This window comes from Pipra filicauda, unplaced genomic scaffold (assembly GCF_003945595.2).
Source record: "Pipra filicauda isolate LSUMZ 115617 unplaced genomic scaffold, ASM394559v2 scaffold211_size2331000_pilon, whole genome shotgun sequence".
Classification (NCBI taxonomy): domain Eukaryota; kingdom Metazoa; phylum Chordata; class Aves; order Passeriformes; family Pipridae; genus Pipra; species Pipra filicauda.
Genome location: NW_024104323.1, coordinates 1915914 through 1943697, shown reverse-complemented (window position 1 = coordinate 1943697; position 27784 = coordinate 1915914). Strand labels below are relative to the sequence as shown.

At 57.2% G+C, this 27784-nt stretch overlaps 2 protein-coding genes across 9 annotated transcripts in view; both read left to right on the top strand.

Moving 5' to 3' along the window:
- The window catches only part of BCAS3 (BCAS3 microtubule associated cell migration factor), a 317385-nt gene extending 313794 nt beyond the window's left edge, over positions 1 to 3591 (top strand). For 5 of the 8 annotated variants that reach the window (XM_039381061.1, XM_039381059.1, XM_039381060.1 and 2 more), the window contains one exon: positions 2700 to 3591. In XM_039381061.1, coding sequence (XP_039236995.1) covers positions 2700 to 2848 — 149 coding nt within the window. In that variant the 3' untranslated portion in view covers positions 2849 to 3591. The remainder of the gene's footprint in view (positions 1 to 2699) is intronic. The other 3 variants (XR_005563467.1, XM_039381063.1, XM_039381062.1) reach the window with 3 other exon arrangements.
- Positions 3592 to 17573: 13982 nt separating this feature from the next.
- TBX2 (T-box transcription factor 2) lies at positions 17574 to 27468 on the top strand. Its single transcript, XM_027743152.2, has 7 exons — positions 17574 to 18018; positions 18726 to 18993; positions 21460 to 21606; positions 22779 to 22855; positions 22940 to 23109; positions 24393 to 25006; positions 25879 to 27468. Exons 1-7 carry the CDS (start codon positions 17654 to 17656, stop codon positions 26323 to 26325), a joined length of 2088 nt encoding a protein of 695 aa, XP_027598953.1. The 5' UTR covers positions 17574 to 17653; the 3' UTR covers positions 26326 to 27468.
- Positions 27469 to 27784: the final 316 nt, after the last annotated feature.

Sequence of the window (27784 nt, the reverse complement as noted above, 5' to 3'; positions counted from 1 at the left end):
GGGTGGCAGCTCGGATGTGGGAGCTGCTCGGGTTTTAGCCCAGCTCTCTCTGAACGCAGAGGGGGACAGAGGGCTGGACGTCATCCCCTCCAGTTCCTCCTGACCCCCTGCACCTTCCATACCCTCTGTTTTGTCCCTCCCTGTCATGAATTGTCAGGTTTTCCTGCCTGGCAGCAGCAAGGGCAGCTCAGGGCGGCACGCTCGGAGCTGTGGGACACAGCTGGGATGGGACCCCGTCCAAGCCCTGCGCCCACCCGCTCTGTCTCCCCCTGATTTTTGATCCAGGCTTTTTCCCTGGCTGGCATCAGTCTCTGCAGTGCCACCCCCTGGCAGGCCCCCGCAGAGGTGACAAGCACTGTCAGCTGCAGAAATCCTGCAGACCCCAGAAAAGCCCGAATTCCCCCAAATCCCATCCCGGCAGGGCGTGCGGTCCCGCACAAGGCACTGAGGGACAGGCAGGACACGGTGTGGGCACGGACAGGCAGGAGCTCGGCCCTAAGGAGCAGGAACAGCCACACAGGATCCACAGGGGAACAAATGCTCCTCGCTCTGTCCCTCTCCCTTCTTCAGCCACAGTTACTGGAAACACATTTGCCCAAAAATCAATTATAGCTTGAAGAGAGAGCAGAGTCCCCCCACGAGGAGCTGCGCCGGGTTTGGGGGAGCCCAGCGCCCCGAGCTCTGACGTGGGATGTCTAACCAAAGCCAGCTGTGTGCTGAGGGAGATAAAAGCCCCAAATCAGACAGGATAAGCACGGCATTAGTGTGGGATACGCCACTCAGTTCTGATTTAAATTACTGGTTTTACTTCCTGAACTCATGGGAGAGTAAGGATGTGAGGAGAATGAAGAGGTTTAGACAGGGACATTCCTTCACCCAGTACTGGCGAGGCATGGTGGTGAACACAGCCGAGGTTGTGCTCACTGCTGCTCACAGGGTGACCAGCTTCCTGCTAATTTGTTTCCCTTGTATCCTGGGCAGATTATCTCCATCACAGGTTACCTTGGGGATGAGGGATTAAATCCCACAGCCCTCACTGCTAGGTGTGTGCTTGCCTGGCTGCTGCCCTGCAGTGCTCAGGTGGTGAGGGGAGCAGGGCAGTGTCCGAGGATGCTGGGGTGGGAAGGTGGGATGCTTTTTGGTTTGGGGAAGAACTGACTTTTTGCTTTGCCTTGCACTATATGTATAGATCTGTCCTTATCACATAGTCTCACTGCAGCAAAAGGACTGCCAGGGCATTCACAGGAGGTAAAATATCCCAGGTGAGGCAGTGGAAGTTGTGGAGCTGCAGGAATATTTTGCAGAGAGCAGAGAGGGCACTGCTCCTCCAGCTCCACCAGCTCCTTTGCATCCCAGCCAAGCAAAACTCGGGATGCAGGGACAGGGAAAGCTGCCTGTCTCCTCCAGGAGTTCACCCCTGTGCCTTATAGGGAACCATAGAATGGATAGCATGGGAAGAGACTTTAAAGCTCATCCAGTTCCACCCCCCTGCCATGTTCAGGGACACTTTCCACTATCCCAACATGGCCTTGGACACTTCCAGGGATCCAGGGGCAGCCACAGCTTCTCTGGGCAACCTGTGCCAGCCCCTCCCCACCCTCACAGGGAATGATTTCTTCCTGATATCCAGCCTAAATGTACTCTGTTTCAATTTAAAGCCATTCCTCCTTGTCCTGTCCCTCCATGCCCTTGTGAAAAGTCCCTCTCCAGCTCTCTTGGAGCCCCTTTAGGTGCTCTCTCCCCCTTGGCAGCAGAGGAATTATTTGAAGCTCCTGTCCCTGTCCCAGCCCGGGCTGCGCAGACGGAAGTCGCAACCCGCCGGAATATTTCTTGTCCCCTGTCACCGCGTGTCTGGGAGAGGATTCCTGTGGTGGATGTGGGCTCTGCCTAATCTCACCCTGCCTGCCACTGCTGAGTGCTGCCGGGGGGACGCTGCCCAGCAGCGCTGCTGCCGCCGGGGCCACCGCTGGGTTCAAGTGGCTCACAGAGAGGCCACGGCTGGAAACGATGCTCTGCACACACAGAAATCCTCCTGTTCCGAGATTAGGGAGCAGGAAAGGCTTTGGGAGGTCAGAGAGGGGAGATGTCTGGGGGTGTGTGACCAAGAGAGGGAGAGCCACAGCCAGGCTGCTTTCTCCTTTGTTTTGAGGCACAGCTCAGGAAGGGGGATATTTTCTCTATGACTTGAAAATGCAGAGTTATTTTGGGCAGGATAACAGGGTGTGGGAAGTCCCTGGTGTTCCCAAGGTGGAGAATGGCAGTGGTTAGGCACTGTTGGTACACACCATCAGTAAGCAGTGCTGCTGCCAGTGCCCCTTCCCACATGGCTGGGAGGGAAGATGTTCCATCATCTACCACTGTTCTCTTTGTGCCCTGCTCAGTTCTGCCATGAGCATCCGCACTGTCAGGTCCTGACATGTCATGACTCAGCAGCCTCGACCCCAGGGAAGGGGCTGCTCTGCCAGGCAGCAGGTAATGCCTCCCTCCAGCTCCTCTTAGGCTCAGGTGAGCTGTGAGCCCAGCAGGGAAGTAGAACCAGGAGCTGGCATCCCCTGGGAGTGATTCCCAGATCACCCCAGAAAAGAAAGATGATGAGCAAACCTTGGAGCAATGAGGGATTTGTCAGTTAAGAGCCTGTCTAATGGCACTCTGGGTTTGTCCCAAACACTAACCAGGCCCTGCTCTCTCTCCCCTTGCAGAGCTTCAGCGAGAGGGAAGCATAGAGACGCTGAGTAACAGCTCTGGCTCCACCAGCGGCAGCATCCCGCGCAACTTCGACGGCTACCGGTCCCCCCTCCCGACTAACGAAAACCAGCCCCTCAGCCTGTTCCCCACGGGATTCCCCTAAATTAGCCGAACATCCAAGGAGAGATCCAGACAGGGTAACGAGCCGCCTCTCCGCCTAAACAATCCCGCTGTGTCCGTCACCTGCCGGCTCCCGCGGCGCTGGATGGTTCTCGTTACCCTGATGAATATTGACGACTCTCAGACCTTCCTGAAACTGTACTCACGAAATCTTGACTCTGTGTCCCTGTGCAATATGAAGAGGCTCCGTCTTCAAATCCTGACAGCCCTGCGGCTTCTTTTCTCGCTGTCTTCAGGAAGAGGTTGGGTGAGGAGAGATATTTCTAAGCCATTTTTGGGTCAGGCGCGCGGTCTCACGGCCGCTCTCCGCTTTCTTCGTGTTGAGAGATGAATTTCTGTAACTCAGAGGAGCTCTCGCCGTTCGTGCAAGTGCCGAGCATTAATGGATGAACTGGAGAGACTGGAAACTGGAGGACTTTGTGTGGACAGGGTTGATAATGTTGTTCCTTCCTCGTCGCGTCTCCTTGCTGCCCTCCTTCCCCTCTGACACTCATCGATGCCAGGAGTATTACAAATGGAAATGTTTCTTTTCTGTTCTTTGGAAGGATTCTCTCTATTGCTCCGGTTTTCTTCTAGTCATGTATTTTAGAAACGTACTTAATTGACTAAACTGCAGTCACAGATTTCTCATATTTGGTTATAAAAGTTGTTCATTGGAACTCAGATATCTGTCCAGAAATGCATGTGTCATTGAATAAATCTAAGTTAAACAAGAAACTGCTTAAATGGCAATGTTCATGGAGTGTTACTGGGCTGACTGTGGGCTTTGTGTATCTCCCTGGACCAGACTCTGGGCATATTTGCTAACTCAAGGGCTTTAATTAAAGCCATCAGTGGTTGTTAGGCAGCCAGTCTAGCTTGGGTTTGCCTCCCCGCTCCCTCATCCCTGTGTGTGAGGGATATTAAAAGTAAGGGATATTAAAAATAAGGGATATTAAACCCAAGATATTTAGGTGGTGCCTTGGCACCTCTGATAACCAACACCCGTCTCTTGGGGGTGTCTGAGCCCAGCTCCAGCTCCTCATCTTGGCTGGGGCCCCTCTTCTTTGTCCCACTGATTTCTGTGGGACAAGGACCAGGTGCTGGGAGCACCCACCTCCACCCGTTCAGTTGTGGGATCACGGATCAGGGGCTTTGCAGAGCTGTGTAACAGCCTGAACCTCCGTGCCCTTCGGAACGTGCACAGTCAAAACCAGCCCCGCATAACTCTGCTGATAAAACAGTCCTGGGCTCACACATCATAACCACACGAATTCCTACATCTCAGCCAACTTGTGTCGAGAAGCAGAGTGAGATGGGACTGTCAGCTTATGAAATTTCCTTCCCACTACTTGTTTTTAATAGAAGCCGTTTGAGTCATGGTGAGGAGAGGAAACTATCTAAACCCACAAATCTTCTCGCACTCTTACAGCTCAAACCAGCCCTGCCAAGGGACGCAGAACCGACCACCCTCTTCCTCCTCCATCCCCAAACACCAAATACCCAGTTCAGTCCTGGGCTTGATTTTCTTTTTTGTTTTGTTTTGTTTTTAACTGTAATGCAGCCACTCAGAAGGTTTTGTTTTCTTCAGGCTTGGAAACCGCTAATAAAAAACTGAGAGTTTACAGCAATAATTTCAGCTTCTTGCTTGGTTTTCAGTCAGTCCTTTCTTAAGCAGAAAAAAAAAACTTCCTTGGGATGAAATCAGAGGAGAGTTTGCCTGTAAGTAAGTACTTGCAGCTCCGCTGGCTATATCTGCTGTAATGCTATGTTCCTTTTTGTCTGTAAAATAATGGCTTGAAGTAAGGAAGGGGCTGAGAGCAGGGCTGGCACAAATGGGACCGCAGGGTCAAGTCAGTCCACACCAGTCAGGGTTTTTAACACAGTTCAAGCCAAGGTCAGCTCCAAAAGTTCAAACAAAATCCAGATTAACACATACAGAAGGGATTGTGTTGTCACCGTGATGCTTGTTTCCTTTCAGGCTTTCCAAGGAGCAGGGGAAGGGACAAAGTTCTTGCAGAGGAAGGAAGGCGGCTCTTCTCCCTCCTGCCTGGGACAGCTTGGCTGGTTCTTACTGAGCACACAAAGTAGGATAGCACATAACACAGAGTGGTGTCATTGCAAATGTATTTGTTGTTGGCAGGCATTAAATCACTTTTTATAAGTGCTGCAATATGGCCATGTGGAAATTCCCAGTCTGCAAGAAGCTCCTTTGAATCAGGATGTTTTGTTTAAAAGGGGGGGGAAAGGGATTCAAAAAAACCCTACAAACTGGGGCTGTACCAAAATATTTTCAGTCTGGTTCATTGAAAAGAATGTCCTAAATTCCCTGCTGTTGATAGCCCCGTAGCCAAACTGTTAAGAAAGCCTAGAGCTTAAAAAAAAAAAAGCATTGCTATGAGGCAGTTAATTTAACTTTAATTTGATACTTTCACAGATGACCCAGCAGAATAACCAAGTTCCAGCTCTTCTGTGAGCCAGAGAGAACTGAGTGTGTTGCAACAATGACTGTATAGTGTCTGATTCATTGATAACTCTATAGGGTCTGATATAACAATAACTGTACAGTGGCTGATGCATTGATAAATCTGTAGGGTCTGATTTAATGATAACTCTATAGGGTCTGATTTATCAATAATTGTATAAGGTTTGATTCAACAAAACTCCATGGGGTCTGATTTAATCATAATTCTGTGGGGTCTGATTCAATAATTACTCTGTAGGGTCTGATGCATCATAACTCTGTAAGGTTTGATTCACTGATCTCTCTGTAGGGTCTGGTTCATCGATAACTCTGTAGGGTCTGACTCAACACATCCCTGCACCTTGTTCCTCACTCACAGCACACACCTGCTCCCACCCATGGCCCTGCCTGTAGCCTACACACAAAAATCCCCCATTTCAACGGGGTGCCACTTGCTTTTGTGCCACCCCACCTTTCCTCCTCCTTGACCTCAGCAGCCGTATGATAACTCTTTTTCAGGCACCAAGAGGGAATATTTCTGCTCCTTGATGATGTCTAGAAGCTGCTCCTCGGGGAGGTTTGCCCCTGACTTTTAACACGACCAGGTTTTCAGCCGAGGGAACTGATCCAAACCCCACTGAAAGCAGAAACAACCAGAGGCTCGTGGGCTTCGCAGGACTTGGGACGAGCGGCTCCCGTTGCCGTGGAAATTCTCCAGGTGAGTTTCTGGAACGCCGGGTTTTCGAGTGCAGGGGCTGGCGGGCGGTCACAGGCAGCCCAGCAAGAATGTTGTGCCATGATATAAACCAAAGAGCCCCAAAAGACACACGGACTGGCAGGTTTTTAAACTGTTTCCAGTAGTAGTAAGCAGCGGGCTCCTGCTGAGTTCAAAAGGCAAAACGTCTCATTTAAAGCAGGGCGGACTGTATATCACTCTGTGCATAAAGTGGGGCTCTTCTATTAAAAGTTGAGTTCAGATTTCATGAATTAACATGAAATATTGCTTTCTTATCCTACCCTGGTTTCTGTAATAAACACACGCGTGTAGCGGGCTTAAATCATGGGAAGGGGGATGTTTGGCTGTTTGAAAAGGAGTGGGAAGTCAAAGGTTCTCCAAATGTGACAGCTCGGAGTTCAAATGAAATCAAATCTCAGAACCAGCCCAGGGGTTGGGTATAACCAGCAGGGCTGGTGTTCCCCAGTGCTTTGCAGGGTGCGTGGGGCTCAGGATTTGGTGGTTTTGCTGGTGATGCTGAGCCTTGCTGAGCCCAGATGGGGCTCTGCCCAGGCAAACCCCATCCTGCTGCCCGTCCCTCGAGGGGACAGGCCCTGCTTGTCCTGCCCTGAGCAGCTTTCCCCAGCCCCAGAACAACGTTTGCCGGCAACAAGGCTGGGAGAAGGCAAAGGACCGACCGAGGGCAAAATTCTGCCAAGATCTCTGTCCTCCTTCCTCAGCAGAAAGCCCGGAGCAGTTTTGCTGCAAAGTGCAGCTCCCCCTCCTCTCTGACCGCCCAAGCAAGGGGCTAAATCCATGGTGCTGTCACCGGGGCTTCCTCAGTGATTGTTTTGAGGATCCAAACCACGTCTGCGCCACGTCTCCGCATTTATTTTCTCGCTCCTTCGCTCTGGCTTGTTGCTGTGCAGGGTAGGAAAGTTTGCGCCATTTCCTGTTGTCTTTCCCTTGTGCTCCTGAGATATTGTAAAAATGTTCGGTATCCTCCAGTAGGTTGTAATCACTTCACCCTAATGTTTCACAGCTGCTAAGTGTAACTTTAAACCCCACCATCTGAGTGCTTACAATTAGCGAGTCAATGGGGCTGAGATCGGGTCTTTGTGATTGCAAAAGAAAAAAAAAAAAAGAGAAAACGAAACTTTTTTTTTTGTCCTGAGTTTTAATTGGATAAAACGGGAACAAAAGTTGCGGAGACGAGGGGTTTTTTAATGCAATAAATGATTAGTGGCTTATGTGTGCTAGGAAAAAATAATTGAATCCACTGCTTGGCCTGCTTCACAGATGGAAAAGGCACCGGGACAAGCATGTGGCTGTGGAGGCAGTGCCTGTCCCAGGGACTGCAGGAGCCCCTCTCCGAGCTCGTGGCTCCCCACGTGTGGGAGCAGAGCTGGTGGGAACAGAATTGGGAAGAGTCAAGAGGCTTCAGCTGTGCCCCTCTCACCTGTCCCTGCCACTGCAGAACATCCAGCCCTCCCATCACCCGCCTTACTGGGGTGGAAAACTGGGGCACAGGGGCTGTTCAATGTCACGTAATGAGATTAAAGTGTATAAAAATTATAATTCATATTAAATTTATTTAATATGGACGTTGCATAACATGAATTGAATACAAGTGTAAGCTGGGGCTCGTACTGAAGAGTCCTCCCGGCCCAACCAGGGTGAAGCCTCCTCTGGCTGATGTCACTGGGTTTGTTCCCGCTCCCGCCTCCTGCACGTGCTGGGAGCAGGTTTCAATTATCCCAGAAAATGCCTTTACCCTGGTGGAAGCAAAGGGCAGGACACAGCGGGATACAAGTCACTAACGCTGGAGCTGGACCAGGGATGTGGCAGGGTCGCTGCCTCCCTGTCCCATGCCGTGCCTGGCTGTGCCCTCGCTCCTCCAACACTGCCCACGAGCAGGGGCAGCACTGGAATTGGTGTTTCCCACTGCAGGATCAGCCTTGGGAACATGCCACATGTCCCCCCAGCCTTTGGGACACACGGCCATTCCTGGCTGTGCCTGGGCATTGACACTGTCCCATCAATTGCCACCCCATCCCTCACTGGGCTCAGATGTAATTTGAAGCTGTGCATCTGTCAGTGAGTTCCCAGGCTGAATTTTTGCCTTTCTTGGGAATTTCTGCTGCAGGAAATTACACTAGAATACTGACGGCAGGGTCAGGGGCTTGCAGCCTTCCCTGTCCCCTCTGTCTCCTTCCCTCCATCACATCCCTTGGGGATGGGCACGGCGCAGCAGGGACGCTGCTCCCTGGCAGCCCTCCCTCCACGGGAAGAATTCCTGGCACCTGATCATAAATACTAATTAATAGCAAAGCCCTGGTCTAGATCAAGGAGGAGGCTCTGAATTTTCTTGGGAACTTTGCTGTCTGAAAGGTATCTGAAATATTCTGTAGCACTCAGCCTGTCCCTGCGTCAATTATACGGTGAGCAGTCATACGAAGTTAATTTCTAATTTAATACAATGTTAAAAGGTTGTCAGGTTAAAATCTAATCTATAAACGAGACATGAAACGTCTCTTTAAAGCGAGTGTCGTGAACCGGTCCTGGCTCACACCACAGGCTGCTGCTTCTTTTATAGGGTGTAATTACTGCCCAGTGAGTATTTACAGTATTATTACAGGACACTGATAAAAGGCGGGTGCCATGGCCCGTGGGGCAGCCCAGTGCCAGCTGGGCACTAATCCCACTCCCACCCAGCCCCTTCTCTGGGGAGGTGGGAAGCAGGATGGGGAAAGAACCGATAGTGTTTTCACTTAAATACACCTCAGGAGCAGGGGGACGGGGACCCCCTGGGGTGTTTTGGAGGGAGCACCGTGTCTCTGCATCCCCCAGCGAGGAGGACTCTCTGGGCCAGCACCGCAGCCTGTCACCAGCCCCTGGGAGGAGCCCTACCTGACAACCCAGGTGGAAACGAAGGGAGAGCGCATTCGTTTCTGAACAGCCTGGGGAGAGGACTTTGCCAAGGGTCTGCTGTGGGCTGAAGGTTATGAACCACGTCCAGACCAGCAGCTTCATTCAAGCAGAAAACCAGAGACAGCCCCTGCAGCCCGGCCTGTACCCTGCCTCCCACCCCACCTCACACCCATTCCATGACTCCCTCTGCGGGAGGGATGGACACGTCCCGCTGCCTCTCCTCCCACATGAGGGGGTCCATGTTACAGCCACCTCTCAAGGTACACTGAATTTTGCCCTTTTTGCTGTCGAAAGGGGAAAGTCCAGCTGTCATGTGGGAGTGATGCCATTGTCCTGCCTGGGTGACTGACCGGACCATGAGACTCCTGGTAGTCCACAGTGTCTATGGGAGCTTGCCAGGCTCAGCCAAAAAACACCAAGTGTCACACTGCCACAGGTCATGTGATTGGCTTTGATATTGTGTGGGTTTATTTTCCAGGAGGAATCTCATCAGCTCCAAAGGTTTGGATCAGGAGTGGTCATGTCTGATCTCTCCTTCGTGCCCGTGAAGCCCAGCAAGGTGGGGTTTTCCAGAAGAAGCCCAAGATTTTGATGGGAGCAGGTGACCCCCTACCAGAGCAAGGGCTGGAGGGGAACGTGGGGGAGTGGAATGGAATGGAATGGAATGGAATGGAATGGAATGGAATGGAATGGAATGGAATGGAATGGAATGGAATGTTATACTGGTGCTAAAATGGAGGGAAGTGGTGATGTGCTGGAATGACCCATCCCGTGGAGCTGCAAGGGTTGAGTGGGCTCTGCTGTGGCCCCTCCACTGGCCAGAGCTCCTTCCTTCCCTTCCCTGGGTTTTCTGGTAAATTCTGCTGCTGTCTGTAATTGATAAAAGCTGCTGCTGAACATCTGCACAGGCACTGTCCGCTCCGAGGCTGCCGGGGCCGCGAGTGCTCTCCTTGCCGGCGCTTTGATGTGCGCTGTGATTCACGGCTTGGCCGGGGCCGCCCCGCAGATGCTGCCCCTGGGTGGTGTGGGGCAAGACGGGATGGGACAGGATGGGATGGGATGCCAGGATGTGAGACAGCACCTGCCACATCTGTGCAAACAGCAGTCCCACCACGTGAACCCCCCTGTGCCTCCCGGCCGGGGCACAGGGGGTGACCTCTCCTGCTTCCGTCCGCATAGGAAAGGACCTGGAGACACCCAGGGAGGTCAGCTCAGGTGCTTCCCTCCATCCCACCAGCACCTGAAGGGCAGAGGGATGGGGATGCCGGCGCACTGGCCGCCTCCCCGGCGCGAAGGAGCAGCTGACGGGAGGGAGCAGAGCCCCAAGGCAGGCAGAGCCGCAAGGCCGGGCTTTGCTGCGCCGGCACAGCGCGGCCCGGGGAGCACAATCTGTGGCCTTAATCCCGCCGTGTCCTGTGCACTCTCAAATCCCCTTCACTTCAATGAGCGCTTGTAGTGTCAGGCCTGCGCCGGGCGAGACGGCACGCGGGGACGGCGGGGAGGATTTGCTCAAGAGGCACTGTTTTTAAGGTGAGATTTGAAGGATGGAAGACAGATGGCAACTGGAGAGGACAAACGGATGAAGTGAAGGATTTGTTTTCAGCGTGGAGGGGAAAACACAGGAGGGAATTACTGCTGGCTACAAAATGGGGGCTATTAATACCTGCAGCATCTCGAGCTCTGCACTTAGCCCGGCGAGTCGGGACCCTCACGGGCACCATGACGGGGGCAGGAGTGTGTTTTTCTCTGTGGAGATGAATTGATCCCAGCGTCTCGCCGAGTGTACCCAGACAAAGCTGGGAGAAGGGTTATTAGCCAGCCGGCGGCCCTGCCATTGTCCCCACTATCTTTTCTTCCCTTTCAGCCTCCCTCCCCGTGGCCCAGGTCTCAAAGACCATGTGTCAAGAGATTAGTGACCTGCGTGAAGGGCAATTGCTTGCTTTGTGCCGGCAGCCCGGCGACGGGGGCTGTTATTTACTTGTTATTTGGTGCTGCCTCCGTTGAGGTATCCATGGAAAACATGCCTGGAGAGCAATCAGCCGGCACTGCAGAGCTCATGCAGGCGAGGAGCTGGGAGAAGAGAGGCTTGAGGGTGGCAGGTCTCAGCGTGCTCACTGTGTGCCCGTGCCAAGACCCCAAGACCCTCAGGGCAATCAGTGCAAGAGCCCAGGACCTACAGAGAAGTGAGGAAAAAGCTGGGCAATGAGAAATTTTAGTGCAATGCAGAGGTGCCCAGGAACGGAGATGGATCCAGGGCCGTGACGGGGCATTGCCCCACAGCAGTTTGAGTTTGCAGACTGGTTTCAAGAACTGAAAGATGGGAAGAGCCTGTCCTACCTTCAGAGCCCTGCTCCACCTCTCTGTGCCTCTGGCAGAATAGGGCCCAGAGGAGTGCTGTGTTTTGGAGGAAATGTGGATAAAGATGATGAGAGTTGGCCCTTCCATGCAGTGCTGGTGTACACCAGATTTGTTCATGGTGAAGCACCCAGGAAAGGGACAGGTGCAATGAAAAGTGTTATTCCTGCCCAGGACCAGCTCCTGATTTATTCTGACCGTTTTTATTCTCTTGGCAGCGAAATGCTCTCTCCTACAAACACAAGATGGTGATTTTCTGCAATCCTAAAAGTCAAACCTAGACCAAACCCACAACTCACGTGACGTGGGAACGACGGCATCAGATCCTGCTTTAGATATGATTCCAGACACATTCCTAGATCCCATCTGAAGAAGACAGGCCAAGATGTGAGATCCCCTCAGCTCTGCCCACCCAGGGCCGGTTCACTTGCCCCTCCTTTGATCCTGTAACTTCTGCCAAACTCCTGGCCCCAAACAGGGAGAAAAGGGTTTCTGGGGATGCAAAGGGACTGGGAACCAGGAGGGCTGAGTGACCCTCATGAAGCTGGGGGCTGCCCTGCACCTTTCCCCCTTCCAGGGGCAACCGGTGGGGACTGCACACACCAGGCACAGTTTGAAAAATAAAACTAATGAGGGAGAGAAACCGTGGGCCAGGACCCAGCCCGGGACATCCCCTGCCCTGTTGTCCCTGAACAGGCGAGGTCCCTGCCCAGAAGGGGATTTTGCCTCGGGGGAGGTTGGACCGATGATCATGGAGCCCTTCGTGATAGTTTTCCCTTTCACTCCCGGCCCCGCCGCTCCGCTCTCAGAATCGCCGTTCCTGTCGCTTTTCCCCGATTTTTCCCGGGACATCGTTGCTGTGGGAGTCAGGCGGCCTCGTCCCAGCTGCTCCGGGCACTGTGCAGCGGGACGACCCCAAATCCTCGCTGTTAATCTCACAGAGGAAAGGGGTGAGGGGCCCAAGAGCATCATTTTATCAAGTAACGCCGTTTGTTGAAGCCCTTTGAGTTCAGAGACGAGCCGCGGAGCGCAGGGGAACCGGGACGGGCTTCGCCCGGGGAACCCGGGCGGACAACGGGACCCCGGTTATCGATAGACGCCCGATTATCGATATTGCCCCCAAGGGGGAACCGAGGGACCCGGGAGGGGGGTTCGACACCGACCCCAGGGTCCCCCAGTGGAGCGGGGGATCCGGCGCTCCGTTTCCCCGCGGAACCGAGCCGTGGTCACGCGTGGCGGCGGGCGGGGTGTGCTCGCCCCCAGCCCCATCCCATGACGGCGATGAGGCGGCGATAATGCCATTAGCCCGGGGATTACGCGCCCGCGCCGGGATGTGACACACTTTCTCAAATGGAAGTTTTTTAAACAGAGGGATTTACATGATCCCCCACCGTGCCCCTCCATCCCTGTACCCATTCCCATTCCCATCCTCGGTGCCAGCGCGGGTTCCAGCGGGTCTCCCCGCTCTGGGACGGCCCGGACTGGGGCTCCCGTCGCCTTTTAAGGCAGCGGGCTCGGTGCGGGCTCGGCGCCGCGCCCCGACGTGGGGAGCTGGGCAGCCCCGGGGGCGCGGGGCTGGAGGGGGGTCACTCCGCCCCGCGCGGGGAGAGCGCTCCGTAATTAAAAAAAAAAAAAAACAATGAAATAATTTAAAACTCAATCAGGCGGAGGGTTAAGCGCGCTCCTGGCTCAAAGCAACGTGGAGTAACGGGGGAGCGGAGGACGCGTGTCCCCCCCGGCCGGGCCGGGGTCACTCGCCGCCCGCCCTGACAAACAAGCCGGGAAATGTGTTTATAAATTGTTCAAACTCTGGATAAACTTCAGCGGCGTTTGTGTCTGCGTCTCCCCGCCTGTTGTTATTTTCCAGAAATCTGGATTACTGGAAATATTTTCTTTAAAGCTGGAAAGAAATCTAAACAGTCTGAGGGCAGGGGGAGCTCGGAGCAGGGGGGACAGCCCGGGGGCTGCCGCGCTGGCGGGGCTCCGCGGGGTTCCCTGCGCACGGAAGGGGCGCGGAGCTCCGCGGCCGCGCGGCGGGAGGAAGAGGAGGGAGGAAGGAGGGCGGCGGGGCCGGGGCTGGTGTTGGGTCGAGCATCTCTCCCGGTGGCTGTCGATAAAAGGGCATCAGGCGGCCCCCGGTGCCCGGCGGCCCCTCCCCGTCGCCTCCAACGGGCACCGGAGCACCGGAGGGGGGCAGAGTCGTTTTCCCGGGATCTCCCGGGGGTAAGGGAATTCCCACCCCGCCGAGGGGTGTGAGGGGAGATGCGGCGCCCCGCGGAAGGGAAGCAGAGGAGGGGTGGACGCGGGTGGGTGAGAGCAAACGAGGATGGATTCATCACACGTGGGGTTCTTTTCCTCTCCAGGTGGAGCAGAGAAGAGCGGCCGAGGAAGCTGCTGGGACTGTGGGGTCGCCTCCTCCCCGCCTGCCCCACGGCCCAGCTGCGGCGGGAGGGTCAGGTCGGACCGGGGGGCACACCCTGGGACTGGTGGGGGCCACCGAGTCCCGCGGGGACCCAGTACCTTCGGGATAGAGGGAGTTCCCCACCCCGCACCTGCGGCTTCGCTCTGGGGGGCCTCTGACATCCCCGTGTCTGTTCTTCTCCCGGGGAAGCACCGTGGAACCCAGTCCTGTGGCACCGTCCCCCTCCCTCCACGGCACGGCCTGTTTCCACCCCCGCTCTGGTCCCTCCGCTTGGGAAGGTGCGAGAAGCTCGGTCGTCCTCGCCAGGGGCCCCGGGGTGCCCTCTTGCCGTGGCATCAGTGCCGGGAACGGGGGGGCCGGCGGAAAACCCGTTCGCCTGGAGCCCCTTCCTCGGCCGCGGCTGGTGCACCCCGTCGGGGGGGAGCGCTCCCCGGGGCGCGGGGCCGCCGCAGCCCGGTGGAGCCGGGAGGAGGGGAAGGCGGAGGCCCGGCTGCTTGTGAGAATTGTTATTTTTCATCAATCACCCGCAATTTGTGTAAGTGCCCCGGACAGGACACCAGCCGTCCTGCTGGCTGGGGTCACGGAGACAACACAGCGATGGAGAAGAGCAAATTGCATTTGCTCACCAGCTCACAGATCCAAATTACGGCCCTCGCATGGCGCGGGGAAGGGAGCGAAAGGTCCATGTGACATGAGGGAAATATGAAGGACTTTGACAGGTCTTAAACGGCCTGGCGCCAAGGCCTAAGTCTACCGGCTAAAAATAGAAAAAGGATGATGAGTGGAGATGGGCAGAGATGAAAGGGGAAGAGCGAGCGGGGCCGCGCTGCGGGGCGGGTGGGGGGCGGAGGCGGCCCGATGGGACAGTTTCTCCGGGCTGGACCGGGACAGATCCCCAGGACGGATCTCCGGGACGAATTCGCGAGAAGGCCCGGCCTCCATCCGCCCCAGCCTGGGGACCGCACGCCGCTGTAGTGCCGGGCCCGCAGGCGGCCGGGGCGGCTCCCGGGAGCCGGACACGGTGGCCCCGAGCGCTGTAGGTTGGAAAACCCTCCCTGGAAGGGGGCTGCGCGGGGACAGCTCTCGTCCCCTGTCCCCGGGGCACAGCTGCCCTCAGGGTGGGAGCCGAGGCCGTGGGTTCCTCTCTCCCTGCCCCGTGCTCGGTCACCGACGGGGCGATGCGCAGCCTGTCCCGACCATGGGTGCGGGATCCTGAGTCGCGTCCGCGCCCGTAGTGGATACTCTGGTCCCCGCTATCCCCCTACCCCCGCAGTCCCCTTGTGGGGCGTCCCTGCGGAAGTTCGAGGAGACGAGGCTGCTCTGGATCGGTTTTATTCCTCAGGCGAGGCCGTTTGTGGTGTTTACAGCGGGGCGGGGGGCGCGGGCGGGGGGCCGGGCAGTGGCCCCGAGGGGAGGCGACCTTTCCTCGCGGGGACACGGCTGTGTCCGGGCCCAGAGGAACAGCAGGCGAGGTGTCCGTGAGAGAACAGCCGCGGCCTGAGGGGATTCGCCGCGGGGCAACGAAAGACTCCGCTTTTGCTTTGTGAGGGGGGAATTCGGAAAAAAAAAAAATTACAAGCAAGCCCCACTTTTGCCAAAGCTGCCGTCAGCAGTTTTCCGCGGCGGCAAGGAAGCAAAGTCCAAATTGGGTCTAAATTTCAGTCCCCGCTGCCCGTTCAATGGTCAGTGGGACCCCCCCGGCCCCGTCGCCCGGGGCAGCCCCGGGGGGGGACGCGCGGTGCCCGCCCCGCCGGGCGCGGTGCGGGGCCGGGCGCGGTGCGGGCAGAGGTGAACCTGCCGCGGGACGCGGGCAGGTGGTGATCGGCCCGGAGAACAGCCTGGGGCCGGGGCTCCGCGTGGCGCCGGGGGACAGCGGGCGGGGGTCACTATCGGCAGGATGAACGGGGGCAGAGGGATAAAGAGGAGAAGCCGGGATGGGAAGGGGGCATCGGGAGGTCCCTGCGTCCCGCCCTGCGCGGGGAGCAGCGACACACGGCCACGAGGGCTCCGAGCGGCTGCGGCCGCTCCTCGCTGCGCATCCGCGGAGCGTGAGGGCCGGGGGCGGAGAGGGGGCCAGGCCGGGGGACAGAGGAGTGGGCCGGCCGTCACCCCCCCGTCCCGCCTGGCCGCAGCGCAGGCGGCGGGGGCAGGAGCCTTGGAAGGATGGCAGGGCGCTTTTTGAAGATTTGGGGGTAAATATGAAGTGACAAGAGACGGGTCTTTATTGTGAGGGCTCAGCCGCCTGGCGCCAGGGCCCTCTTCAGCCACCGCGGCCCTCAGTTAATCAGCGCAGATCTCCAAACCGGCCTCTCCGAGGGGACACCCACCGCGCCCGCCGCCCCCCCCCGGGCCCCGGCGCGGCGGGACCGGCCCTAATCCCTCAGCAAACAGCCCCGGAGTGTCCCCCCTCCTCCTTATCTGCCTCCCCCTGCCCGGGTAAACAGCCCCTCCGGCCGGGCACAGCCGCGCCGGCCCCCGGCCGTGCAGCCGACGCGCCCCGACGGCGGGGTCCGCGCCTCCGTCGTGGGCGCGGAGCTACGGGCGGGACCCCCCCTCCGCGGTCCGGGCGGCTGCCGGCAGGGCGGGGGGCGACGGCTGGGAGCGACTCACCCGCGCTGGAGGTCGCCGCTCGGGGCCTCGCCGCCGCCCGCAGCTCTCCGCAGGGCCGCGCTCCCGGCGGCCGCCCCGTCGGCGCTGCGCGGCCGTGCGCGGTTGTGCGCGGAGCGGCGGGCGGGGCGCGCCCCACCGCGATCCGCTCTCCAGGATCTGTCATAAAGCGGCCGCAGCCGGGCTCGCCCGGCCGCTCTCCCCCCCACCTCCCCGGCCTCGCCGCCCCCGCGGAGACCGGCGGGGGCCTCTGCCGCCGCCCCCCGCCCCCGTGGCTCCGCTCCCCGCTCCGCCGAGGTGGCTCCGCGCTGGCCCCGCACCGGCGGCGCAGCCGGGGCTGACCCGGTATGCGGAAAGGAGCCGGGGGTGGGATTTCGAGCACTTTTCTCTGTCATTGGTTAATATTTTATTCTGTTGACATGTTTTCTTACTGCCGATGCTTCCGACACCTTCTTCTTTTTTTTTTTTTCTCCCTTTTTTTTTTCCCCCCTCTTCTTCCCTTCCTCCCTCCCTCCGCGCCCCCCGCCCCCCCGAGCCCGGAGCTTGGCCGGAGCTGTCAAAACCCCGCCTATGCAGATCCACAATTGGTCTGAAACGCGTAAAATCAGCAATCAAGGGGGCTTGGCTCATTAGCGGGCGGATCAGAGCAGGAAGGACATGTGAGATAGTCACAGTTTTACAGAGATCAGGACAAGATCTCACCGTTCCCACTCGGCTCCTTTGGCCATGAGCAGCCCGAGCCCCAGCGCCGAGCGCGGAGCGCGGAGCCGGGCCGGCCCCGCCGGGGCTCAGCCCGGGCCCGCGGGGGTGTGAGGGCAGCGCGGCCGCCCCTGCCCCGCCGCGCCCCGCGCAGCCCCGCGCAGCCCCAACCCGGCTTTTGTTTCTATTTTAGTGTCGAGAAGGACTTTCCTGGGAGGGCTCGTTCCCTCGCTCGCTCTCCCTCGCTGCAACAACAACAACAAAAAATAAGGACCTACTGTCTCCCCTCCGCAGACTGGGAGTCCCAGGAGCCGGGAACTGCCTCGATATTTTTTTGTTTTTCTTTCTTCTTCTTCTTCGTTTTTTTTCCTTTTTTTTTTTTTTCCCGAATCTAGTTCCGCTGATTTTCGCCTTTCTTTTTTTTTTTTTTTTTTTTTTTTTGTATGCTTTTTTTTGGAGCGTGTGTGTGTGCTCTTGATTTTCCTTCCTCTTCCAGAGACTCAAGCGAGTTCGCTGGGCAGGAGAGGGGAAAAAAAATAAAAATACAACAGACACACACACGCGCATTTTTTGTAAAGGGAATCCCTCTTTTTCTCCTGGATTTGTGGATGCACCGATGAGAGATCCAGCCTTCCCAGGGACTGCCATGGCTTACCACCCCTTCCACGCACCCCGGCCGGCTGACTTCCCCATGTCCGCTTTCCTCGCAGCCGCCCAGCCGTCCTTTTTCCCGGCTCTGGCTCTGCCTCCGGCGGCGCTGGCGAAGCCCATGCCGGACCCGGGGCTGGCCGGGGCGGCCGAGGCCGGGCTGCACGTCTCGGCCCTGGGACACCACCACCAAGCCGCCCATCTGCGCTCGCTCAAGAGCCTGGAGCCCGAGGAGGAGGTCGAGGACGACCCCAAAGTAACGCTGGAAGCCAAAGAGCTCTGGGACCAGTTTCACAAGCTGGGCACCGAGATGGTGATCACCAAGTCCGGGAGGTAAGAGCCGGCCCCGCGCGGCCCCCACAGTCCGCCCCGCACCTGCGCGGCCGCGCAGCGCCCTCGCCCCTCTCTCCATCCCGCTTCCCATCCGCCCCCGAGAATTAACGCGGGGAGTTTCGATCTCTGGAGTTTTTCGGAGGTGTTTCCCCCCCCACACCTCCTCCGAGCTTTCTCGCCACCCCCCAATTACTACTTTTCGGAGCGCGATCCCAAATTAAATTCGTGCGCGTTAATTGAGCGCCCGGAATCCGCCTCTCCCGTTGTTTACGCCGCTTCCCGCCGCTTCCTTCCCTCCTGCCAAACTTTCCCCGCGTCCGGGGTCGTTCCCGGCCCTGGCCCTGGCCCCGGGCCCGGGGGAGGCAGCGGCGGGGCTGCCGGGGTGCTGGGCGAGCGGATCGGCGGAGGCCAGAGAAATGGGGTAAAACCAGCATGTATTTTCGCCCCTTATTTCCCGGAATGGGATTTTTGAGCTTTTCCCTGCTTTCTGTGAGCTGCAGAGCGGGATGAGAAGCGATGGGACGTGAGAAGTCTGGGAATCCTCAGCGAACTAAATTAGAAGATGGTGGTTTGGGAGCGGCACCCGGGGCCGGGCGGTGCGGGGGGCTCGGCGGGGCCAGGGGGTGCGGGGGGCTCGGCGGGGCCGCGGCCGTCGGGGGTCGTTTGCGGGCTGGCACAGCCCTGTACTTCTCTGGGTCTCTCCGCAGGAGGATGTTCCCCCCGTTCAAGGTGCGGGTGAGCGGCCTGGACAAGAAGGCCAAGTACATTTTGCTGATGGATATAGTGGCGGCCGACGATTGCCGGTACAAGTTCCACAACTCCCGCTGGATGGTGGCCGGCAAGGCCGACCCGGAGATGCCCAAGCGCATGTACATCCACCCCGACAGCCCGGCCACGGGGGAGCAGTGGATGGCCAAACCTGTTGCCTTTCACAAGCTGAAGCTCACCAACAACATCTCGGACAAGCACGGCTTTGTAAGTGCGGCTGCGGGGCAGAGTGTGGCCCCCCGGGCAGGCGCGGGGTGTCCCGGTGCCGGTGCTGCCCGGCCCGAGGGGAACGGCGGGGCTTTAAGGGCTCCTCCAGCCGGGTCGGGCTGGGCGGCGGGGCCTGGCCGGGCCTTGCGGTGATGTGGCTGTCCCGCAGCCACCCAGCCTCTGCTCCTGCCCGGCACGGAGGGGGCAGCTCCCCTTCCCCGGGGGAAAAGGGGGGATTGGGGTGCGGGCAGCCTCGGGATCCGCTTGGCTCCCACATCCGCGGCCTCCACGGCCTGTCCTGCCTCTTCTTCCCGGCCCTCGAGGCTCTGCGGGGACAGGGACTTGGGGCGGTGGATGTGCGGGGCCGAGGCCGTGCGGGGGATGCAGCGAGAGCAGCCCCGACGGGGCGGCGGGGCCGCGGCCGACCAGGGGCTGTCAGTGCCGGCCTGGCCGAGCCGAACCGGGCCGGGCCGGGGGAATGGAGGCGGCGGCACCTGCGCTGGGTTCCCGCGGCCGAGAGCAGGGCTGGAGTCGTTGGCAGCCTCGGCTCCACACCAGCTGCGTCTAAAAGCCCTTATTTAATTCTCTCTTGATCATATCTGCATCACCTAAAGGAGGTAAAACAGAACAAAAAAATACAGCCAAAAAAACCCACCAACCAAAATAAACAAAGAGAGGGAAAAGAGAGAGAAAGGAAAGAAAGAAAGCGCAGCGTGCTGGCCGTTTGCAGAGACCCGCAGAAGGCAGGGTCAGAACGCGAGGGGAGCGCGATCCTGCGGGAACGCACGGAGGGGGAAATCCCAGCGCCCCAACCAGCTCTGTAGCCTCTGGACACGCATTTAGGGCGATAAAGGGAAAGTTCATCGTGCAGCGTTGGTGATACGGTAATTAGTGGGGAGCCGGGGCCGGCGGAGCTGCGGGAACCCGCTCAGGTGGGGAGGGCAGAGCAGCTCCGCACCTCCCGGAGAGCTTTCCTCTCTCTTTTTATTTTTTCCACCTCCTCTTTTTATTTTTTCCTCTCTCTTTTTTTTATTTTTTTTATCCTCCTCTCTTTCTATTTTTTCTCTTTAGGCAGGAAACAGCGTCTTTGTTAAATAATACATTGCGAGGTTATTTATAGCCAGCAAGGTAAATCGATAGAGAAGGAGTCTAAAAAATACGGGTTTTTTTGTACTGGTTAAAAACTAGTTTGATTCAGCGTTTTTAACGGTTCGCCTCCTTCAATTAAAGATTTCTGGTATCTGTCGTTGTCCAAAATCCGGACTGTGTTAAATCTGGGAGATGAGGGTTTAGCCAGTGCCCATCTGGTCGGAGAGGGATGATTATTTTTTTTTTAAAGGAATGCAGATTTGTACGCCTCAATGAGACTTTTTGCACCATTTTCATGATAAATCCAGTCTAGATTATATCAATATAACAGCGATCCGACAGTTCATCAGCAGGTGATTATCGCTTGGGTTAAGAGGAAAAAAAAAAAAAAAGAAAAAAGAGGGGATTTTTTTTATTACCTTCTAAACCAAAATGAAGTGATAATTATTTAGCCATTTGGCCGACATTCTTTGACAATAATTACTCAAGCTTTCGCCGTTCCTCTACCAATTCTGGGCGATGAATTCTGCATTTCAGTCTGACCACAGCAGGTTGGGGAATTATTTAAACGCTATCGGGCAGGAAAACAGGCAGCGAGGGGCAGAGGGTCGGAGCCGCCCCAGGGGCGCGGCTCGGGGAGGGGGGGGATGATTCCGGCTCTTCCGAAAATCCCCAGCCAAATTGCGGGGATCTCGGGTTTAAAAAAAAAAAAAACCAAACAACAAACCAAACCGAAAAAATAAAACGAGAGGGTAGAGAACGGCTTTGAGTGTTGGCGAGGCTTTTAAACACCTGACTGGGGGAAAAAAAAAAAAAAAGTGTCTGTTCCTTCTGCAACGTTGCTCCCAGACATAAATTTGCCATGGTTCGTGGTGAAACGCTCCTTTCAGGTCGCAGGCGCTGGCTGGGGCTGGCACCGGCTCCTGCCGCCCCCGACACTAACCCAGAGCCTTTTAACATTATTTTTTTGTGGTGGCGAGGGAGAGTAACTTTTTTTTTTTTTGAGGACGGAAATATGAAAAGCGGCGAGAAACGCGTCGAAAATTCGCCTCGTTCACAGGGTTGTAATAAAACAGGGAGATCCCTTTTGCTGCTTTATTGCCGTGCTTAACACCCGCAAAGATGCTGCTGTGCCTGCGTTGCCTGACCTCCTTCTTTGGGAGCAGATCCTGCAACGGCATCAACAAAAAAACCAAGAAATCTCCCTCTTTGGCATCCGCCGGTGTTCCATCCTCACGGCGAATTCGTTTGGGTTATTTTTTTGGGTTGTTTTCGGGAGAAAAGGGATTTTTATTTAGGGAGGCGGCTGGACGCGCGCACGTCCCGCGCACTGTGGGGCTGATGGCAGCCGCGGGCTCTGCTCTCTCGCCCACCCAGACCATCCTGAACTCCATGCACAAGTACCAGCCCAGGTTCCACATAGTCCGGGCCAACGACATCCTCAAGCTGCCCTACAGCACCTTCCGCACCTACGTGTTCCCCGAGACCGACTTCATCGCCGTCACTGCCTACCAGAACGACAAGGTATGGCCGGGCAGCCCCTGCCCTGTCCCTGTGCCCTGTCCCTACCCCTGCTCTCACCCCTGTCCCAACCCTCACCCCTTTATTAGGGTGTATTTACATACACGTGTGTGCGTGAGGATATTTCAGGGCAGAGTGGCCAAAAAGCAGTAATAGGAGAAAGGTTAAACCCCAAGCCCTCAGAGCAGGGTGCACCCTCATACTTACTCCTATTATTATCGCTGGTTTTAATACTAATACCAGCATCATTATCAGTATTTCAATTATTACTATTAATAATTTCCTACTGGGGTTTGTTGTGTCTTTCTGGGCTGTGGGAGTCTTTGCTGCAGGCCCAGGCTGTGGAGAGCAGCACCAGGCCTGGGCAGCCTCACCGAGAAGGTGCCCTGGGCTCTGGAGGAGCCAAAAAATAGAGCCAGATAAGCTAATTTTAGTTGCTTTCGTGATTTAGCAAGTGTCACCCTGTGAGCAACCAGAGCCTGGAGAGCTCGGTGGGGAGCAGAGAGCCTCTGCCGTCCCCCTCCAAGAGTTGTGTGTACGTGTGTGTGTTTTAACCCAAAAGCTGACCCCCACCTCCACCCCTGGCTGCTGATGCTAATTGACAGCTCTGTCTGAGGGTCCTGGTGGGCTTGTTTCCCTCGTAAAGTTTATGGCGAAGAGTCACAATCGATTAAAGAGCACTTTGTCTGCTCGCCCGCCGCAAGCAGTGCGGGGCGGCCGCCGGGCCGTGGGCCCCGTCGGGCGGGGGATGCTCGGGCCGGGGGATGCTCGGGCCGGGGGTCGTGGCGGGGCCGGGCAGCCGGGCCTTTTGCAGAGCCCCCTCTCGGGGCCGTGTTTCAGAGCCATGCATTATTGAGCGCCCTGATGTCGCCGGGCCCCGGCAGCCCGTGGCGCGGGGAGGGATAAGAATAGCTTTTAACCAGCGGCCGCGCAGCTCAGTCGCCATCTTCCCTCCGGGGGGCCGTGAAAAATAACTTCCTATCATTAAGACGCCATTAATAATTCAAGCCCAAACCTCAGCATCATTTTTAATAAAGCATGCGGTGTGTTAACGCGGGGCCGCGGCGCGTTCCGCAGCCTGCGCCGCGCACCCTGCGCTCCCCGACGGCGGCGGGGACGGGGAGGGGGCGGCCGGGGCTTCACGTCACCTCCTCTGTCCTTCTCCCCCTCCACAGATCACCCAGCTGAAAATCGATAACAACCCCTTCGCCAAGGGCTTTCGGGACACGGGCAATGGCCGGCGGGAGAAGAGGTAAGGGGTGTTCCCGTCCCCCCCACGGCTCCGCGCCCGCCTGCGGGGGGACGGGCAGTGCCCGACGCTGCCTCTCGCCCGTAGGAAGCAGCTCTCGCTGCCGTCCCTGCGGATGTACGAGGAGCCCTGCAAGCCCGATCGTGACGGCGGGGAGTCGGACGCCTCCTCCTGCGAGCCCTCGGCCGTGCGCGACGCCCTCCACTCGCCCGTGGGTGCCCTCCCCAGCCCCCTGCGCCTCAAGGGCAGCGGCAGAGGTAACGGAGGAGTCTCGGTCCCCAGACATCCCCAAACGTCCTCAAACATCGGGGTTCTGCTCCCTCGGGGCTGCTGTGTGCTGATTTCTTGGGGGCAGTGAGGCAAAACACCAAGGAGAATAAAGATGGGGATGCGCAGGGAGGAAAAGACAAGAACTGAGCAAACTCTAATGGCATTCACGAGTTGCAACGTTTTTTCTCTTTATATATTTTATCTTGACTATATATTGCATCTTCTATACAGTTTATATCTTGTATTTATATTATACAAGGAGAAATGGCACGGCAGACCGTGCGCTCTCCATATCAGCCTGGCTCCTTACTGGTGTGTGCCCTGCCTTCCATGGGAAGCTCACATTCCCTAAAAAAAAAAAAAAAAAAAAGAAAAAAGAGGATAAAAACTCAGAAAGAATTAATTCATTTGAAAGGAGAAAAAAATGTTGTAACTCCAGGGCTGCAAGCTGGTGAACGAAAATAAACCAGCAGCTCCACATAGCAGTTTTTCGATGCTGGGTTTTGTCTTGCCGCACTATCAGTCTGCTCTTTAAACTTTCCACCAGCCCGATTCCCTGCAAACCTTCATCAAAACTACAACACCCCCCCCTCCTGAGCTGGAGGGAGGGTTTATTACACCCCTCTCCACTTTCAAAGGCTTCCCCGAATATTCGCCCCAGCCTGCAGAGCTTCACCTCACCCGCACCAAAAGGCTTTTCTCGTTTAGTGGAGCCGGGCAGGGGTTCAGCTCCCCTCGCCAGCCCCTCGCATCCCCCATCCTCCTCCGAGAGCTCAATGGGGTTTTTTAAATTAAAGCCCCTTTTAGGAGGGTCTGTGCCGTACTCCCTGCCTTAAAACTGCCTCTTTAACCTGCCTCAACCTGCACATTTGGAATAAATCCACGGCACGCAGTTGATCAGCTCCACGTAATTAAATCTATGGAGGACCATTTCCTCTCGCGCTGTCCAGCGCCCGCTCTCCTCATCCCCCGCTCGGAGTTTGCAGCTAACGAGAGCGATGCTGTAATAGATTTTGGTTCTCCATCAAACATGTTTTTCTGTTTGGCAGAGCAGCAGGACTGCTGTTGCTAATCCCCTTTTCCCCAGAGCGGCCGTAGTGCGAGGGCCCATTTCTGCCCCCAAAATGAGTTTCTCTCGTTAATAACGATCTAACGATCGCAGCTTCGCTGTCGCAACCTCTCCCTGACACCAGGGCTCTCGCCAGTGACCCGCTCCTCACCTCCCCTGGGTGCTTCTGCTCTGACCCTCTGCCCCTCCATCCCCTTGCAGAGGAGAAGCCGGGGGCCGACAGTGATGCGGAGGTGGAGAAGGTGCCCGAGGAGCGGCCGGTGGCAGCCGCCAGCCCCAGCGGGGAGGACGCGACGCCCCGCGGCAGCCCCCGGTGCCTGGAGGAGCGGGGCAAGGAGAGGCACAGCCCGGAGAAGGTCAAGGATGGCGCATCCCCCCGGGAGGGTCCCGGCGAGGGCCTGTTCGGCACACGGGGCCTGGAGAAGGACAAGGTGGAAGGACGGAGGAAAGAGACGGAGCCGGGCAAGAAGGACACGGAGGGCAGTGGGCTGGGCAAGGAGGCCTTCGCCCCGCTGATGGTGCACACGGACAGCCCCCCGCACCTCAGCGCCGGGCACCTGCAGAGCCTGGCGCTCTCCGGCCTCCATGGGCAGCAGTTCTTCAGCCCGCTGGGCGCTGGGCAGCCCCTCTTCATCCACCCGGGACAGTTCGCCATGGCCCCCGGCGCCTTCTCTGCCATGGGCATGGGACACTTGCTGGCCTCGGTGACCGGTGGGGGCAGCCTGGAGAATGGAGCCCTCTCGTCTGCCCCGGGCGCGGCAGGGACGGCCACCCCCTTCCCTTTCCACCTCTCCCAGCACATGTTGGCCTCTCAGGTAAGACCCTGCGCCTGTCCTGCATCCCTATCCCCATCCCTGCTGTCTGGTCAGGCCCCGGCACCTCCTCTCCATGTCCTCCCAAAAGGCACCCTGAATGATGGAGGACTTTGGGGATGCAGGCCAGGCTTGGCTAGCATCACCCCCCTGTGGGGACATGTGGGGTGGCCCCAGTGCAGGAAAAGTGCTTTTGGTGCCCCCAGCCTCCCCCCCAGGCCCTCTGCAGCCTCTGCAGCCTTGGGAACAAGAGGGTGACACCCCTGACATTGCTGCCTGGTGAGGGACATTTAGAAAGTTGGCCTCAGGGGTGATTTGAGGAGGAATCCTGATTTTTTTTGCAGCTGCCATGGTTCTTCCATAAGCAAGGGCAGAGTCAGGATCTGTGGCCCTGCCTGACCTGGCTGTCCCTATCCAGCATCCCACCATCTCCCTGTCAGCTTTGAAACAGCTTCCACAATGCCTGGGCTTGTGCTGCCTTTCCCATCCCCTCTGACGAAATACATGAAGATGTCTTTGAACTCCCCTAATTTATCGATCCTGCTTAACAATGTGTTTTAATGTGGTTAAAGGGCTGTGATGCTGCACAGACGAGGGCACGCAGCACGCAGGGAGGGGACGGGGCAGGCCTCAAAGAGGGGTTTGTGTTTGGTGTCATCAGCCTGGGGTGGATGGGGACCCCCATCCCGCAGCCTGTTCCACATGGATATCCCCACACTGTGTTTTTAGAGTGACACTGAGGTGTCCCAGCTTTGCCTTGGCTTTCCTGGGAGAAGGCAACTGGGGGGCAGGCAGGAGTGGGGGGACACAGCAGGCATCGCCACAGCTCTGACCCAGCATCTGCACAGCTCTGACCCCTGTTCCTCTCTCCACAGGGAATCCCGATGCCCACCTTCGGCGGACTCTTCCCCTACCCCTACACCTACATGGCGGCGGCAGCGGCGGCCGCCTCGGCCATGCCGGCCACCAGCGCCGCGGCCGCGGGGCCGCTGTCCCGCAACCCCTTCCTGGGCAGCAGCCGCCCCCGCCTGCGCTTCAGCCCCTACCAGCTCCCGGTCACCATCCCGCCCAGCACCAACCTGCTGACCACCGGCCTCCCCGCCAGCCTCAACCCCGGCTCCGAGGGCTCCAAGGCCGGCAGCAGCCGCGAATCCAGCCCCCTCCCCGAGGTGCCCCTGCACAAGGGGGGCAGCCAGCGCCCCGCCGCCTCCCCCAAGGGCTCCCTGAAGGAGTCCCTCAATGAACTGCAGAACATCCAGAGACTGGTGAGCGGGCTGGAGAGCCAGCGGGAGCTGTCACCCGGCAGAGAGTCCCCCAAGTGACCGACGGGGCGGGCGGCGAGCCCTCCCGGCGGGGCGGAAAGCACTGGTATTTTGTACAGCACAGTATAAATATTTATTGTGGAGCGAGGGGTGGGCGCGGACAGGGAGCGGAGTGCTGGAGCAAAGGGATGGACCCCGCCGGCCAAGCGGACCCACCACCCCAGAGCCAGGAGGGAGCGGTCGGAGCGCGGGGCTCACCCGCCCCTTCAGCTGTGGGGCTGGGAGCGGCTCCCCCCGCTCCAGCGAGGCCACGGAGCCCCCAGGACACCCCGTTTCCCCGTTCTGGGCACTGGGCAGCTCGAGGGGGGGTAACAAGCCCACATGGAGACACCTGATGGATGGGGCAACCCCAACCCCAGCCCCAGCCCCGATCCCGGGCAGGTGAGAGGGGCCAAACCCTCATCTGTGCAAGGGGAGGAGGAAGGAAAAAATAATTTAAAAAGTAAGGAGAAAAAAAAAAAAGATATAAGAAACAGAAGATGGAAAACAAGCCGCCTCGGCAGCCACCGCGCAGAGCGGGCACGGTGGGGGAGCCTCGTGGGTACCTGGGCAGATATTTATGAAATAAATGGTAATTTGTGTAAATAAGCTATAAGGATCCCAGAATATGCAAATTGGTATTAATTTATTCAGAGTTGTACATTGGTGTGTACATAATATTTAGAGTTTAACTCATCGCATTTAAGGTTTTTTTTTCTTTTTTTTTTCATTTTACATGAACATATATATTGTAAATGAAAACTATTTAGCTCTTTGTGATTGAAGGAGATATCGGTTTCTCTAACTGTGTTTTAAAATATTGTTTATCCCGCCTGTTCTCTAGGACAATCATGTGCCACCAGTAAAACGATTTTTGGAGTCATTGAAACTAAGAGTTCAATCCTTTAATGGACTTTTGCAAGAAAAAAGAAAAAAAAAACAGCAAATCCAAAACTTAACTAAAATATCGCTACAGTGCGGGGTATAGAGAATGCAGGAATAAACCTCAGGTTTTTATTTTTCACTCCAGAACAAAAAAAAAAAAAAAGTATAATAAATTTAAATATCACAGGACTGTGCTCTATATTTGTTTTAAAATAAAAAAGATACATGATTTGCAACGTGCTGGTTACTCGGGTATCTGTCTGTTCGGTTTTGATGAATTCTCACATCTTTCAATAAAAAAAAAAAATCTACTCGGAGAAGTCCTGCCGGCTCCCGCCTGTTTCATTCCTGTCGGGGCCGCCGCTCCTCCGCAGGTGCGCAGCGCTGGGAGCCGCCCCCCTTCCGAGCTGCGCGGAGCTTCCGCAGCCGAGCCCCTTATTTATTAGGGAAAGAAAACGCCCCGGGTTGCCACCGCGCCGGCGGAGCGTTGCAAGGGGCTCTTGGGGCAGGGGGACCCTCCGCCGGCTCTGCCCGTCGGGGATCGCTGCCTTCAGGGCCTTTACCGGCCCCGTAAGACCCCGCTGCGGGCGGGGGT